Here is a 14,893-nt window from a genome sequence, read left to right as displayed (position 1 = left end):
CTGTTTCTCATGTTGTTCTTCTAGCACCTTCTCTCTCTCTGCTCTCGTGTCTGTGGTCTCGTCATTGTCTCTTTACTTCCCTCCCTCCTGCACTCAACCCTTTCACCATTTCCAAATCTTCACCTCACTGGTCACCGTCACACGTGGCATCGTATCACCAGGGTCTTTCTCTACGTTTCATGGCTCCCTTCATCTGGACAACCACTCGTCATCCTTAACTGAAATCTAATCCTAATGTTCTGGATAATCACCAATCACCAACCTACACTCTAAAACAAAAACGGGCTCCTCACAACATTTTACATTTTCCTGAAGCTGCAATCTTAAGGGAACCTCAGGGCGCACTCACACTGTCCTTCCGCACCGGGCCAAAACTGTTCAGCTAAAGTCTAGTGACCAGTGTGAGTGCAACCGCTCCACGCATAACTGCGGTCAGCTGGCCGTCCACAGCCCGACTGAGAGAGGTGGGCTTTTGTAAAGCGCGTTTGCACATGTACGAGCACGAGCGTGCGCACGTGTACGAGCATGAGCACGAGCGCTACGACGGTTCTGACGTAATTCATATGCGCCTGTTGGGACATAGAAAATAGAAGGAGGGACCATGCGCGGACATTTAACAACAACAACAATGGCGGCGAAAGGTTCACGTTGGTGTGATGCGGAGGTGGAGTGTTTACTGCAGATTTGATCGATGAAAAGATCCAAAAACAGTCGACAAGACGCACAAAAACTCCGAGGTCTACGGAAAGATTTGCAAAGAAAGCCACGCATCGCCATGACGTCATCAATGCGTGTGACGTGTTACGGCGTGATGACGTATAGGCAGCAAGAAGCATTCACCGAGGCCCAGGTAGTGTGAGTACAAACGGGCCTGGGGCGCTGGGGGAGAGGGAGGGGGGGACAAGGACCCTAAAGCCTTGGGCGCAGTGCGGAAGGACAGTGTGAGTGCGCCCTCAGAGTGTACCCTGAGGTACTCCTTTGAAACCATGACCGCATCGCTTTCATAAACATCTTAACTGTTTTGCATATCTTCTGTAGTTCCAAGTGAGGAGCCCTAAAGACAGTGAATTCATTTTTGAGTGTGGTAGCATTCACCCTCCACCCCCCCACCAGACCCCGAACCTTGCCTGAATCAATCCTTTCAAACCAATCCCCAACATAATCCCCCTCTACTGCCTGACCTAATACAATAAAACAACACTTGCTCCTTCTCAACATTTTCTTTTTCCCCCATCTTCCTTCCCTTCTGTTGCCTGTTTCGCCAATCCATGCCGCTCTGATATTCCCACCAACCAGGCCGTGAGTCTTCCCTTCCTCTTTTCTTGCATCTAAAGCCCCGAGACCTTTGCTTACCAACAGTCCCTCCCCCAGGTCCTTCACAGCTTTGGTTCCTACCGATGCCTTCGCCTCCTTCCAGATACCTTTCAATCCCCTCTTTCATTCTTTCATAAGAGCTTCTCCTCTTCCAATCTATCACTAACCCCCCGACCCTTCCTAACATACAACAGGGAAACCTTTAAGGGGAAGCCTTTCCAAACCACCTTTATGCTTCAGCAAACAGGAAGGGTTGTTTTAGTTGCCTCAAAATTCAGTTGCTCCTCTATTTTGACATTTGTGACAAACCAAAAAACCTAACGTATGCCTTGATAGGCGTAAACGCAACTAGAGAAGTGGCTCCCCCTTCCCAAAATGGCCGCCACGTTGATGTTTCACTCCAATAGACACCAGCAGCCAATGCAGAATCTATATACAAAGTATACAGTATGTATCTTTGCACAATGACGTTGTCAGTATGCTGATGTTTAGAAGACAAGCTATTCCAGGTATAGTTTAGCATGTTAGCAAGCTAACATTTGCTAGTTTGCAGGCATTTACTGTAAGAAATGTACAAAACGGGACGGATGGATGGGCGAAGCAGAACTAATTTATCGCAGAAGAAGAAGAATTTTTTCACTCTTATTATTAATCATGTTACACACACAGGCCCGAAATACACACACATGCACAGACAGGACCTATGCATGCAATTAGGGATATTAGAGCGAGGGGGCTGCCAGTGACCGGCGCCCCGAGCAGTTGGGGTTTCGGTGCCTTGCTCAACAGCACCTCGGCAGTGCCCAGGAGATGAACTGGCACCTCTCCAGCCACCAGTCCACGCTCCATACATGGTCCACACAGGGACTTGACCCAGCAACCCTACGGTTCCAGGCCAACTCACCTATGGACTGAGCTACTTGCGCCCCCCAGAACAGTTGTTATTTGAAGTTTTTAAAAATTCAGTTTAGTTCAATTGAATAAGTAAAAGAAATTGCAGATTTGTTCCTCTCGACTTGTCATGTGACAGTTTATGTCTCGCCTTGAATTTGCGTGTTGTATGTCAGGAACAAGTGTCACCCATTTCTCCCTAGCTTGCCGTTATCCCCACCTAACCCCAGCCTCCACCTTTTTCTGAATATGACCCCTTCAGTCCCTAATTAACCCTTCTGCCCTTCCACTACACACACCCTTCAACCCCACCTCTCCAACACCCATTAAAGCCAACATCCTGCCTCCAACCCAACTCCACCCCACCACTGCGTCCCACCTCTTCATTCCCCCCACGTCCTCCCGACTGGAGGACTCCGGCGGTCAGCCTGTGGCCCCAGACACCGTTAACCCTTTAACTGCCCAGGCACCGTGGCTCATGGCCTCGTCCTCCACTCTCTCTTTTACCCACACACACTCAAACACACACACTCAATCTGTCGTTTTGACCATGTTACCCGGAGGCTCAGGTATTTAACTCTCCTTCCTCTGCACGACCTGGGAAAGTCAGACAAAACGTGGGAGGGAAAGAGGGAGGCATGCTGGGGCAGAGTGTGGTGGGTGGAATGATTTGTCACTATGCTGAGGCAGTGTATAGATAAATACATATCAATTAAATATGTATGATACATGCAACTAGAAGGGCTGAATGTGTGTTTGTGTAGAGAGAGAGAGAGAGAAGCTTGTGTGTGCATCCTCCTCAGCTCTGTGGATGTCCACTGCATGTCCGCCCCGTTGACTGCATGAACCTGAACACGACCTGTGATGCAGTAGACGGCTATCACTCAGAACTACGTCGATGATGTTCAGAGTCAGTCACGGGCAAAGAATGTGCTTAAATTTGTTCTGTGAATCTTTGGAGCTAATATCCACTGTCAAAGTTTGGTCAGATTGAATGCAAAGCAACTCCTAGAGGGGGCGCCACTGCTTCAAAAGTCAATGGAAATGCACAAGTGACGCAAACAGATGCAGATTTGCTTGATACGGAATTAACTGAGGACATTTGTCTTACTGTCAAAGACCAAAGTTGTTTGACTTTGGTCTTTGACGGAGGTGCATAACCTGTGAATGTGTCAATCCAATCAACTTGTGCTATGAAGCTTTATGGATGCGCCACCTCCGCCACTTATCACTTGCGACTGTGGCCCGAGGCGACCTTTGTGCGATTAGTGCATTGGAACACGCGTAGTTTGACTCTTTCGGCTTTTCCACTGCTTTATGATCTCAAACTGCAGATCGATTTCCTTTTCCCGCCTTGAAAAACAATTCACTTGCATCTCCTTTACAAAGCAAAGAGGCGGACATCTCACACTGCACCACAGCCAGCGGAGTTAACGACTTCACTTTGCACTCAGTCTGAACCCACGACGTCTCTGCTTTTAATAGCAAGTATAAGTTATAGTCGTGTTCTGAATGTCATTGTCACTCTGGGTTCACACCGCCAGCAACTAGTAACCTACGTTAATGTTAACGATGGTTGACCGCCCTCCTTGATCATCAGGAAAGCTGTCATTGGTCCAATGATATCCTATATAGCCATTGGTGTATGTCCTATACAACTAAGCAAATGAGCCAGTTGAGGTGGTTCGGGCATCTAGTAAGGTGTTCCAGGCACGTCCAGCTGGGAGGAGGCCTCGGGGAAGACCCTCACCTATTCTCATGAAAGCTGGGTCAGGACCGAAAGAACGAGGTCGCGGGTACAAGCGGCCGAAATGTGTTTCCTCAGGAGGGGGGCTGGAGTCTCCCTTAGAGAGAGGGGGAGAAGTTCAGCATCCGTGAGGAACTCGGAGTAGAGCCGCTGCTCCTTTGCGTTGAAAGGAGCCAGTTGAGGTGGTTCAGGATCATCTGGTAAGGATGAACCCTGGGCGCCTCCCTAGGGAGGTGTTCCAGGCACGTCCAGCTGGGAGGAGGCCTCGGGGAAGACCCAGGACCAGGTGGAGAGATTAGATCTCCACACTGGCCTGGGAACGCCTCAGGATCCCCCAGTTAGAGCTGGTTAATGTGGCCCGGGAAAGGGAAGTTTGGGGTCCCCTGCTAAAGCTGCTGCCCCCGCGACCCGACCCCGGATAAGAGGCTGAAGATGAAATGAGATGAGATCATATCAGCTGTTAGACAGTGTTAAAATAGGGTGGTTGCTCGCAGTGTGAATGCAGAGCGAACAGCGTTCGAGGAAACCGACAGCAGCAAACGTAAATCGAGCAGGATGAGGAAGTTGCACATACAAGTTCTTTCTCTGAAGGTGAAGCTTTCAGGAGACAGGTGGTATGAATCTAAAGCGATGTATTACTTTGGTTAAACATTTCACACCTGTATCGAAGTTCCAGTCGAACGAGAAATAAATTATATTAGCATCTAGTAGAAATTCGTTTTTTTTACCAGTGAAACCACAAATTAAAAGCAGTAGCAGAAAGACCCAAAATGGCGGCGGACAGGTCGTGAAATTCCCCAAAAAATATGCAGCAAAAAGTGAAATTGTTCAATCAAAGTTAAATATCACTTTGGCTCAACCCGCCGACCCCCGGAAAGCGTCCGCTTCAATTTGACGCCGACTCTTTCAGGCGTCGACGGGTTAAAAAAAAACCCAAGCCGCGCAAAACAACAACAGCACAACCAGCTGGAAATCACTCCACTGCTGCGCCCTCCACAGCATGACTCCCTGCCGCATTAAGGGTGCCTCCTCCCCTCCTTCACTCGTCCCCTTCTCTCCTCCCTCGCCCTCTCACTTCCCTAATCGCCCTTTCCGTTCCCTTCAGGATGCTCTTCCATCATTACCCCCCTCATCGTCGCCTCCTTCCTCCCTCTCCGCCATCTCTCCTTCTTTGCCTCCTTCCTCCCTCTCCACCCTCTCTCCTTCTTTGCCTCCTTCCTCCCTCTCCACCCTCTCTCCTTCTTTGCCTCCTCGTTCCCTCTCCACCATCTCTCCTTCTTTGCCTCCTTCCTCCCTCTCCACCATCTCTCCTTCCTCCCTCTCCACCATCTCTCCTTCTTTGCCTCCTTCCTCCCTCTCCACCATCTCTCCTTCTTCTTTGCCTCCTTCCTCCCTCTCCACCATCTCTCCTTCTTTGCCTCCTTCCTCCCTCTCCACCATCTCTCCTTCTTTGCCTCCTTCCTCCCTCTCCACCATCTCTCCTTCTTCTTCGCCTCCTTCCTCCCTCTCTCCTTCTTTGCCTCCTTCCTCCCTCTCCACCCTCTCTCCTTCTTTGCCTCCTTCCTCCCTCTCCACCATCTCTCCTTCTTTGCCTCCTTCCTCCCTCTCCACCATCTCTCCTTCTTCTTCGCCTCCTTCCTCCATCTCTCCTTCTTTGCCTCCTTCCTCCCTCTCCACCCTCTCTCCTTCTTTGCCTCCTTCCTCCCTCTCCACCATCTCTCCTTCTTTGCCTCCTTCCTCCCTCTCCACCATCTCTCCTTCTTCTTTGCCTCCTCGCTCCCACCTCCCGCTCCGGGGCAGAGCTAAAGCACAGTTATGCTTTAAGGTGGCGAAGCATTCACACATACGCCTTTGAAATTTTCACTTTCACGCATGACGTTGTTTCAAAGCAGGTACATTGCAGAAACCATTGTACGGAGAGGAGTTGTAGCATGGTCGGAGTGCAATGGCTTCACATTTTAATGGGTTTTTAAAACACGACAATTATGCTTCTGGCACCTTTCACCCTCCAAATAAATGCTGAATGTAACTGAGAGCTGCATGCAGTTGCAGTACTCCGCGAGAATGCCTTTTCTTTCTGTTGACGGCGTGCGTGTATGGGACGATACACACAAATCCGGGTTTCTTGAGTCTCCGCTCACGACGGCCGTCCTGAGCGTTCGCTTAAACGTGTCAAGAAAACCTGGAGCCGGCCTCTCTAACGCCTTTTTCTCCCCCTCCCCGTGCAGATGTGCATGCAAAAGAGCTCTGATAAAATCCCACTGGATGATTGCAGATCTAATGAGGGCAATTTGCGCCGTAGGCCTGGTCTAATTGATCATTACGGCGCGATAAGATAAGAATCGGTGTAAATGGATGCAGCAATCGAGTTTCCTCTTCCCACCGTGAAGGTAATTCTACATAGAGCGGGTCGCACAGCGGGCCGCGGCAGAAGACAGCCAGGAGGGAGGGGGGAGGGGGGGGTTCGCACATCTAGAGCCTCAGCCAGGGGCCTGGGCCATAAATCCATGTAGGATTGGAGTCTCCCTTAGAGAGAGGGGGAGAAGTTCAGCATCCGTGAGGAACTCGGAGTAGAGCCGCTGCTCCTCTGCGTTGAAAGGAGCCAGTTGAGGTGGTTCAGGATCATCTAGTAAGGATGAACCCTGGGCGCCTCCCTAGGGAGGTGTTCCAGGCACATCCAGCTGGGAGGAGGCCTCGGGGAAGACCCAGGACCAGGTGGAGAGATTAGATCTCCACACTGGCCTGGGAACGCCTCAGGATCCCCCAGTTAGAGCTGGTTAATGTGGCCCGGGAAAGGGAAGTTTGGGGTCCCCTGCTAAAGCTGCTGCCCCCGCGACCCGACCCCGGATAAGAGGCTGAAGATGAGATGAGATGAGAATAAATCCATGTAATGATGGAACAAGATGTGAGCAACTAACCAACTAAAGACTCTGAGGGGCTCTGAGATGTGCATGAGAAGGAAACTCCAACATTATATGTGTACGCAGAACTCCAGGAGACAAGCATGCCGACATCCCGTCCAGTCGTCACGGAGACAAGAGATGGGTGTGGGAGGGGATGAGCGTGTACACAGGGATGGTGTTAGTGGGTGGGGGGGTATCTAAGCAGGTGTGGCCATCTTGCTGTCCTTCCTTCTTTGTCTGTCTCTCATATGGATGTATTTTTCCCTGTTTCTGCCAAACCCCCTCTCTCTTGTCTCGTGTCTGTCCTTGTCGCTCTCTCTCTATCGATGTGTGTCTCTGTGTCTGTCTGTCTTTATGTGTGTTTTCCCCTCTCTTACCTCCCCTTCCTCCTCCTCCTCCTCCTCTTCTTCTCCTGTCTCTGTCCCTGTCTTTCTTTCTGTCGCTGTCACTGACTCTCGCTGTCTTCCACCTTCGGTGAAACTCGACAGGAGCAGCACCCGGTAAAGTTCTACCTCTGTCCTCCTCCTCCTCCTCCTCCTCCTCATCCTCCGCTCTGTCCCCTGCTCTCCACCACCGGATCAAATTGGCTTCTCTCTCTTTCTTTCTTTTGTTCTTCTGGTCGTTCGTACTCATTCTCGCCGTATCGTAGCTCGACTTATCCTTCACCACCTTCACCAAGTTAGCCAAACCACACTTTGGTTCGGTCGATAGGTTTCATTTGATGCCCGCAGGCTTTTTTTTAGAAGTAACATGATTCCATATATGCAAATAACGCAAACATAATCAAAGTGATACTCCACACTCTGTTGGTTATCAACAAGTCATGCCCTGAAGACTTAATGGTTAGGACTGTGGTCAGCTTGAATTCATGTGGTTCAAAAGATTAAGACAACAACTTTGCAACCGTCCGTCCTTGTGGTCATCCATCCATCTTCAACCGCTTGTCCCTATCCGGGATGCGGGGGAGGGCTGGAGCCGATCCCAGCTGACATCGGGGTACACCCTGGACAGGACGGCAGTTTAGCGCAGGGCACATAGAGACAAACAGAGACAGACAGAGACAGACAAACATTCACACTCACACTCACGGGCAATTTAGAGTCACCCATTAACCAAACACCTGCACGTCTTTGGACTGTGGGAGGAACCCGGAGAACCCACTCAGACACGGGGAGAACATGCAAACTCTACACAGAAGGACCCCAGCCCGGATTTAGACCATGAACCCCCTTGCTGTGAGTGCTAACCACCACACCACCGTGCCGCGCTCCTTGTGTTCAGTATGTTCACAATTTTTACCAAAGCAACGGCCAAACTACATGGGCCCAGCACCGGGCGCGACACAGCTGTCACGGGATGCCTACAGCATAGGGCATCCATTACTGTATATCCAATTGAAGCAGCTACATGGACGGGCAATGCGCGGCTCATCGCAATCTTTACACGGCTAGTCTATTACCCAGTTTGGTAGCCGTGTTCTGAAATCTCACAGTTTGGACCTGCCCAGCCCCACTGCTCTCACTCAGAACTGGACCAATTTCAAAAAATGTTGTTCCCATTAATCACTTGGGCCTCTGTAGACCCTAACACTACCCCCTAACCCTGGCCCTCACCCTCACCCTCACCCTCACCCTCACCCTGACCCTGGCCCTCACCCTAACCCTAACCCTGACCTTAACCTCTACCCTAACACAATGCTGAATTAAAACCACGAGGGCCGAGGCTTATGCGACCGGGGAACATAGGACCCCAAAAAAACATTATTAACACTTATCAGGAAGTCAGGGATGACCCCCTCCCCGACCCTGTCGCAGACTCGCCGCTGGCCCGACACGTCCCAGCTCCTGCCCCGCTCTCACTTGGCCATGTGGTTGCCAGATACAGTATCTACTTTATCCACTTGCTGGAGGGAAGACAGTTTACATTCAACATTGTGACAAGCACATGCACAGATGCGCGTGCGTCATCGGTGCGCTCCAGTAGTAAAAAGAAATAGCACTACACCACTGAGAGTGACCTGTTTGGGACCTATCGTGTGGATGAACAGCACAATGTATTATAGGACGGCGAGTTGCAGGAGAAGGCCTCCAACTGTTGGCATCTATTGTAGACATGAATCCAAGCTTTCAGCAGCTGCAGCACTACGTGAAGGATGAGAGTATAGACGCCACCGTTAAGTCCTACAGGTGTTGTGTGTTTGATACTTAGAAACAGACGTTGTGTGGAGTATCACCTTAATTTGCCATTTCAGTCAAACATCTGCTCATCGGAGGTGTCAGAGTGCACTAACAACAGTCATTCATCGTGAGACGCAAAGAGCTGTTGCCCTGGTGTGTGTGTGTGTGCGCGTGTGTGTGTGTACGTGCGTGTGTGTGTTTTAATTCCTAACACCTATGGCCTTACTGGGCTTTACTTTAATACTCTCCAGCCGCTCTGATAGAGAGACCTCCGTCCTACTCAACTTCAAAGGAGAAAGCCCTATTGATTATCGATTGAGTCTCACTCTCACTAGCACGCGCACACACACACACACACACACACACACACACACACACACACACACACATACACAAATCCCCACATGCATACACGTAGAACTTCCGAGGCTCAGACTCAATCAATCAGCCCTGAATTGAATTGTCTTACGTTTTCTGCCACGGGAACTGAGTTCACATTTAAAGAGCGAGACTTGATGGACGACTTCTCTCCTGCTCGGCGTTGGCAGGCGTCCAGGCGCCTCCTGCCTTGTGCTTTTGAAAATGGCCCATCCACTTACAGTAAAGATCAACGCGGCTATTCACTCCCTTGACACCATCGTTTTTTCTTCACGGGCGCACAAATCATGAGCAGAGTGTTCAACGACTGAGTTCGCGAGAGCATTAAAACACAGAAAGAGTTCGTCTCTCGGCCTCGAACCGTTCCCTCCGGTCGCTCTCACGGCTCGTTTGGCGCCATTGGTGCTTTGTTTGTGTTACGACATGTGATGTGGTGTTCTGCAAGCGACATCGCATGTCCCACGAGTCTCGCATAGCCTCCCTTTCCTGTTCTTGGGTTCAGGTTGCAGTCCTGACCCCGAAGCAAAAAACGCTAAATAACGTTCTAATGTCTGGATTTGAATGAAAGGAAGCTATGTGAAACTTATCAGAACCAGTTCATGTTGGATTGTATCAGCATAACCCTACGTAGTACTTAATGTACACACTTCATGTCTCCACGTACGACACTCCCATTTGTTCCCCCGAAGAACCGAACGACGTGTTTCACTGAAAAAGAAAGAAAGAGGTTTGGCCGGGCACTCTGCCGGGAGATGCCTGTCGATATGGAATGAGTGAATGTCTATTGTAATCATGGTGGAGGTTATAACTAATGATGATGCCGCTTCTTCATGTCCATGAAACCAAACGGTCGGGCAACTGATCACCCCCCCCCCTCCACTCCCCCGCCCACTGGTTTCATGTTTGACGTGCACTTTTTTCTGCAGAAGAAGAGACTGTAAGACGTTTGATTGTGGATGCAGTGTAATTCTCTTAACACAAGTGTCACATCATGCGTTGCTTTCACTAAAAAAATCCATGTTAATAACATTAGAAGGGGACGGTAAGAACCCTTCATGATTGTTCCAGCTCGTCAATCATCCACTGACTGACGTTGTTGGTGTTCTTTGGCTGAACTCTAGGGGGAGCAGCAAGGGCAAAGACATCAGCACCATCAAGTCCCTGCGTGTGCTGAGGGTGCTGCGTCCTCTGAAGACCATCAAACGACTCCCTAAGTTAAAGGTAGGGCTCGGCAGGTCTGTTGCTGCATCTCCCTTCAGGGGGCTGCATACATGAAGTTTAGGTTTAAGTCAGGTGAACGTATTCAACGATTCGGAGGACACTGGTGTATCGGTCGCAGAGTGTGTCATAACTATAAAGATGGACGGATTGAGGCCCCCCACAAGTGAAACCAAAGCATCTGGATCGCTTTGAAGTGAACGCACCAAAATAAATTCTTAATTCATCTGTTGTCCTCTTCTTCTCAACTGCATGACAGGATCTTCCCATTCATTCAAGCAATTTCCTTCCTTGATATCCTAAGTCAGAGGTTATCCCACTGTGTAGCCATGTTGGTTAATCGGCCCACAGACACGGTCGAATTGTGTTTGTGACCGTCTCCGTCTCCGCCCCGCAGGCTGTGTTTGACTGTGTGGTCAACTCTCTGAAGAATGTGCTCAACATCTTGATCGTCTACATGCTCTTCATGTTCATCTTCGCTGTGGTGGCGGTGCAGCTCTTCAAAGGCCGATTCTTCTACTGCACGGACGAATCCAAAGAGTTTGAGCGTGACTGCAGGTTCGTTTCACAAGCACAAACACAAAGTGTGAGGTTCAAACATGTTCACTTCGTCCAGGAGTGCGTGCGTGCGTGCGTGCGTGCGTGCGTGTTTTATGCAGTGTCAAGAATAATTCACAGTATTACAGTTATTTTCACAGCAGTATTACAAGTATATTTTTTACAGTGTTGAGTAACAAGAATAAATTGTTGTACAAAGGTTTTACATTTTTAATTAATTTCATTCTAATTTTATTAAATGAAATATTGGATTTCTCTCGATTTGTACCAAATACTTTTGCATTTTGCTCCAAAATGTGTTACCATTAAATGTATATTGTTAGCGCTTGCGGTACAAATAGTGCTGTAGATTTTGGCACAGTGTGGTTCTCAAAGTACCACAGGTATTACGTTCCAGTCATTTAGCTCATTAAGACTAACCGCAACCTCACAGAAGTGCGTTCACTCATGAAGATAGCACCCAGAAATGTCCCGAATCATCCAAATACATAACATGATTCAGTTCAGCTAAACAAGTTCCTCAAGACTCTGCTCCTGCTTGTGAGGAAGAGGAAGAATTACTTTATTATCCATGTTACACACACACACACACACACACACACACATGCACAAACAGGACCTATATACATGCAATTAATGGAGAGATGTCAGAGCGAGGGGGCTGCCAGTGGACCGGCGCCCCAAGGATTCGGTGCCTTGCTCAACAGAGATAAACTGGCACCTCTGCAGCCACCAGTCCACGCTCCATTCAGGGTCCACACAGAGACTCGAGCCAGCGACCTTCCAGTTCACAGCTGAGTCACCGGCGGCAGTAGCTCAGTCCATAGGTGAGTTGGCTGGGAGCCATAGGGTTGCTGGTTCAAGTCAGTGTCAGTGTCAAGACAGTGTGGACAATGTATGGAGCGTGGACTGGTGGCTGGAGAGGTGTCAGTTCATCTCCTGGGCACTGCCGAGCTGCTGCTACCAGGACGAGTTCACTGGGAACATTAAATAATATTATTCCCTGAAAGACCGGACCAACCTTAACTCTACATCTCGTCACATTAACAGAGTCAAAAAATGTCAGGTGCAGGGTGGTCCTGGTTCTGATCGTCCATTTCTGGCTGTTTATTTTTTATCGATTGATACTTAAGTTGTGTTTTCATCATCCTGTGTGTGTGTGTGTGTGTGTGTGTGTGTGTGTGTGTGTGTGTGTGTGTGTGTGTGTGTGTGTGTGTGTGTGTGTGTGTGTGTGTGTGTGTGTGTGTGTGTGTGTGTGTGTGTGTGTGTGTGTGTGTGTGTGTGTGTGTGTGTGTGTGTCTGCAGGGGCGAGTACCTGGTGTATGTTAGGGATGAGGTTAAAGCGCAGAAGCGGGAGTGGAAGAAGTACGATTTCCACTACGACAACGTGGCTTGGGCCCTGCTCACCCTCTTCACTGTCTCCACTGGAGAGGGGTGGCCGCAGTGAGTGGGACGCACTCACAAACACACACACACCGCTCTGAACTTATCAAAACACACTCCGGTTAGAGACCCTGCTCACAGCTTTTCATCCCCGTGGCTGCATTAACGTGTGTAACTACGGATAACAATTGCATGGGTGCAACATAGAGTCGTTTTAAACAACTGCTATGACCCCAAGAAATACACGTTAACATGAAATACTGAATAAATAATTAGTGTAAATAATAATAATAATAATAATTGTGTAAATGATGAGATAGATCCAGTCCTGGTTATGGATGTGATATCTATTAAAACCTAAAATGTGAAGCTGAAACAAATGAATTAATTACATAAAGACTGTGACTAGTCAACCTTATTGGGCAATTTCTATACATTTAAATTATATTTATTCACTCTATTTTATATTATTACAAAAACAAACAAAACAAGAACAACTGCACTATATCATGTGAATATGCATATGTCTATTTCTATTTCTTCCCGTTTTAAATGTAACTTTATTGCTTATTTTTTGCCATTTTTTTTACCTTATTTTGTAATATTCTGTCGCTGCTGTGACAAAAGAATTTCCCAATATACTTAATATTATAGCCGGGCGATATGGTTGAAATCTTCTATTCAGATATGAATCATTTCATATCTGACGGATGATTTACAGTAAATCACGATAAAGCGTGTGTTCTGGTAATTCAATAAGTGAATATAGTCTATATACAATTATTATACTGATAATTAAATAATTACATGGTAAAGCCTGTTTTTGTGCAAATAAAATACTTAACAAATGAAGTATTTTCTCATTTTATTAAGAACTTTATCGCAAAATCAATACGCGAGGATCAGAACGCAACATGGAAAAATCTTGAAAAGAAGACGTCGTTTTAAACAACTACTATGACCTCCAAAAAAATACACGTTAACATAAAATACTATATAAATAATTAGGTTGTGTAAATGATTAGATATATCCAGTCCTGGTTATGGATGTGATATCTATTAAAACCTAAAATGTGAAGCTGAAACAACCTTATTTGGCAATTTCTATACATTTAAATTATATTTATGAATGAAACCAATAAACTTAATATTATAGCCGGACGACACGGGCGAAATCTTCTATCCAGTCATTTCATATCTGAAGAATGATTTACAGTATATAACGATAAAGCGTGTGTTCTGGTAATTCAATAAGTGAATATAGTCTATATACAATAATTATACTGGTTATTAAATAATTACATGGTAAAGCCTGTTTTTGTGCAAATAAAATACTTAATAAATGAAAAGTATTTCCTCATTTTATTAAGAACTTTATCGCAAAATCAATACGCGAGGATCAGAACTTAAAGCGCCTTCCAGATTATGTAAATGTTGCCGTAAATATTAACCCGACACCTGAGTGACGAAACTTCTTTTGTTGTGGTTTTTTGCGGTTGTGTCGGTCCAGTCGTCGTTTTCTACCCCCAGGCGTACTCACGGCGTAGGTCTCACTGGCTCACCCGGGCCATCAAAAGCGTTAATGTAGTTTGAAGCACTCATTTTGTAGACGGACGAAGCAAAAAACTCTCCCACTTCAGAGCGCCGCCATGTTGGATCGCATAGAGCGCTCACTGAATTCTGATTCTGATTGGTCAAGAGGACGTATCACATTCAGGCTGGAAATAGATTTGGCGCTTCTCGGCTTGTCATGAAACCGGTCGCGGCAGCCTTGTGTTCGCATCCCACCGTGGATATTAACCCGACACCTGAGTGACGAAACTTCTTCTGTTGTTGTTTTTTGTGGTTGCGTCGGTCCAGTCAGCATTTTCTACCCCCAGGCGTACGTCTGACTGGCTCATCCGGACCATCAAAAGCGTTAATGTAGCGTGAAGCACTCATTTTGTAGACGGACGAAACGAAAAACTCTCCCGCTTCAGAGCGCCGCCATGTTGGATCGCATAGAACGCTCACTGAATTCTGATTGGTCGAGAGGACGTATCGCGTTCAGGCTAAAAATAGGTTTGGCGCTGGTCCCGGTTTGGAAAGGAACTGCATCTTGAGACCATTTTAAACAAGGAAATAAAGCGATTTGGCAGAAACACTGATGAAGCAGTAAAAAGGTTCTGTAAACAGCAAAGTGGCTCAAACTCATTTTTTTAACATTTGGCTTTTATCTCGTTTTGGAAAAGAGCTCTTCATACGATACGATAAGACGATAAATGATCATATTGAATGTATCGCCCAGCCCTACTAAATATTATTAAACATGACACAGTGAAATA

At 47.6% G+C, this 14,893-nt stretch overlaps 1 protein-coding gene across 1 annotated transcript in view; it reads left to right on the top strand.

The window, feature by feature from the left end:
- Window positions 1-14,893, top strand: part of cacna1ab (calcium channel, voltage-dependent, P/Q type, alpha 1A subunit, b) — a gene marked incomplete at both ends in the record, with an annotated part of 186,213 nt that overhangs the window by 125,426 nt on the left and 45,894 nt on the right. The window contains 3 exons of the mRNA XM_083936390.1: window positions 10,532-10,631; window positions 11,026-11,186; window positions 12,492-12,629. Of these exons, the coding sequence (XP_083792516.1) occupies window positions 10,532-10,631; window positions 11,026-11,186; window positions 12,492-12,629 (399 nt within the window). The remainder of the gene's footprint in view (window positions 1-10,531; window positions 10,632-11,025; window positions 11,187-12,491; window positions 12,630-14,893) is intronic.

The sequence above is a fragment of the Echiichthys vipera genome, assembly GCF_963691815.1.
Source record: "Echiichthys vipera genome assembly, chromosome: 2".
NCBI classification, from domain to species: domain Eukaryota; kingdom Metazoa; phylum Chordata; class Actinopteri; order Perciformes; family Trachinidae; genus Echiichthys; species Echiichthys vipera.
This window is presented reverse-complemented; position numbering and strand designations above follow the sequence as displayed.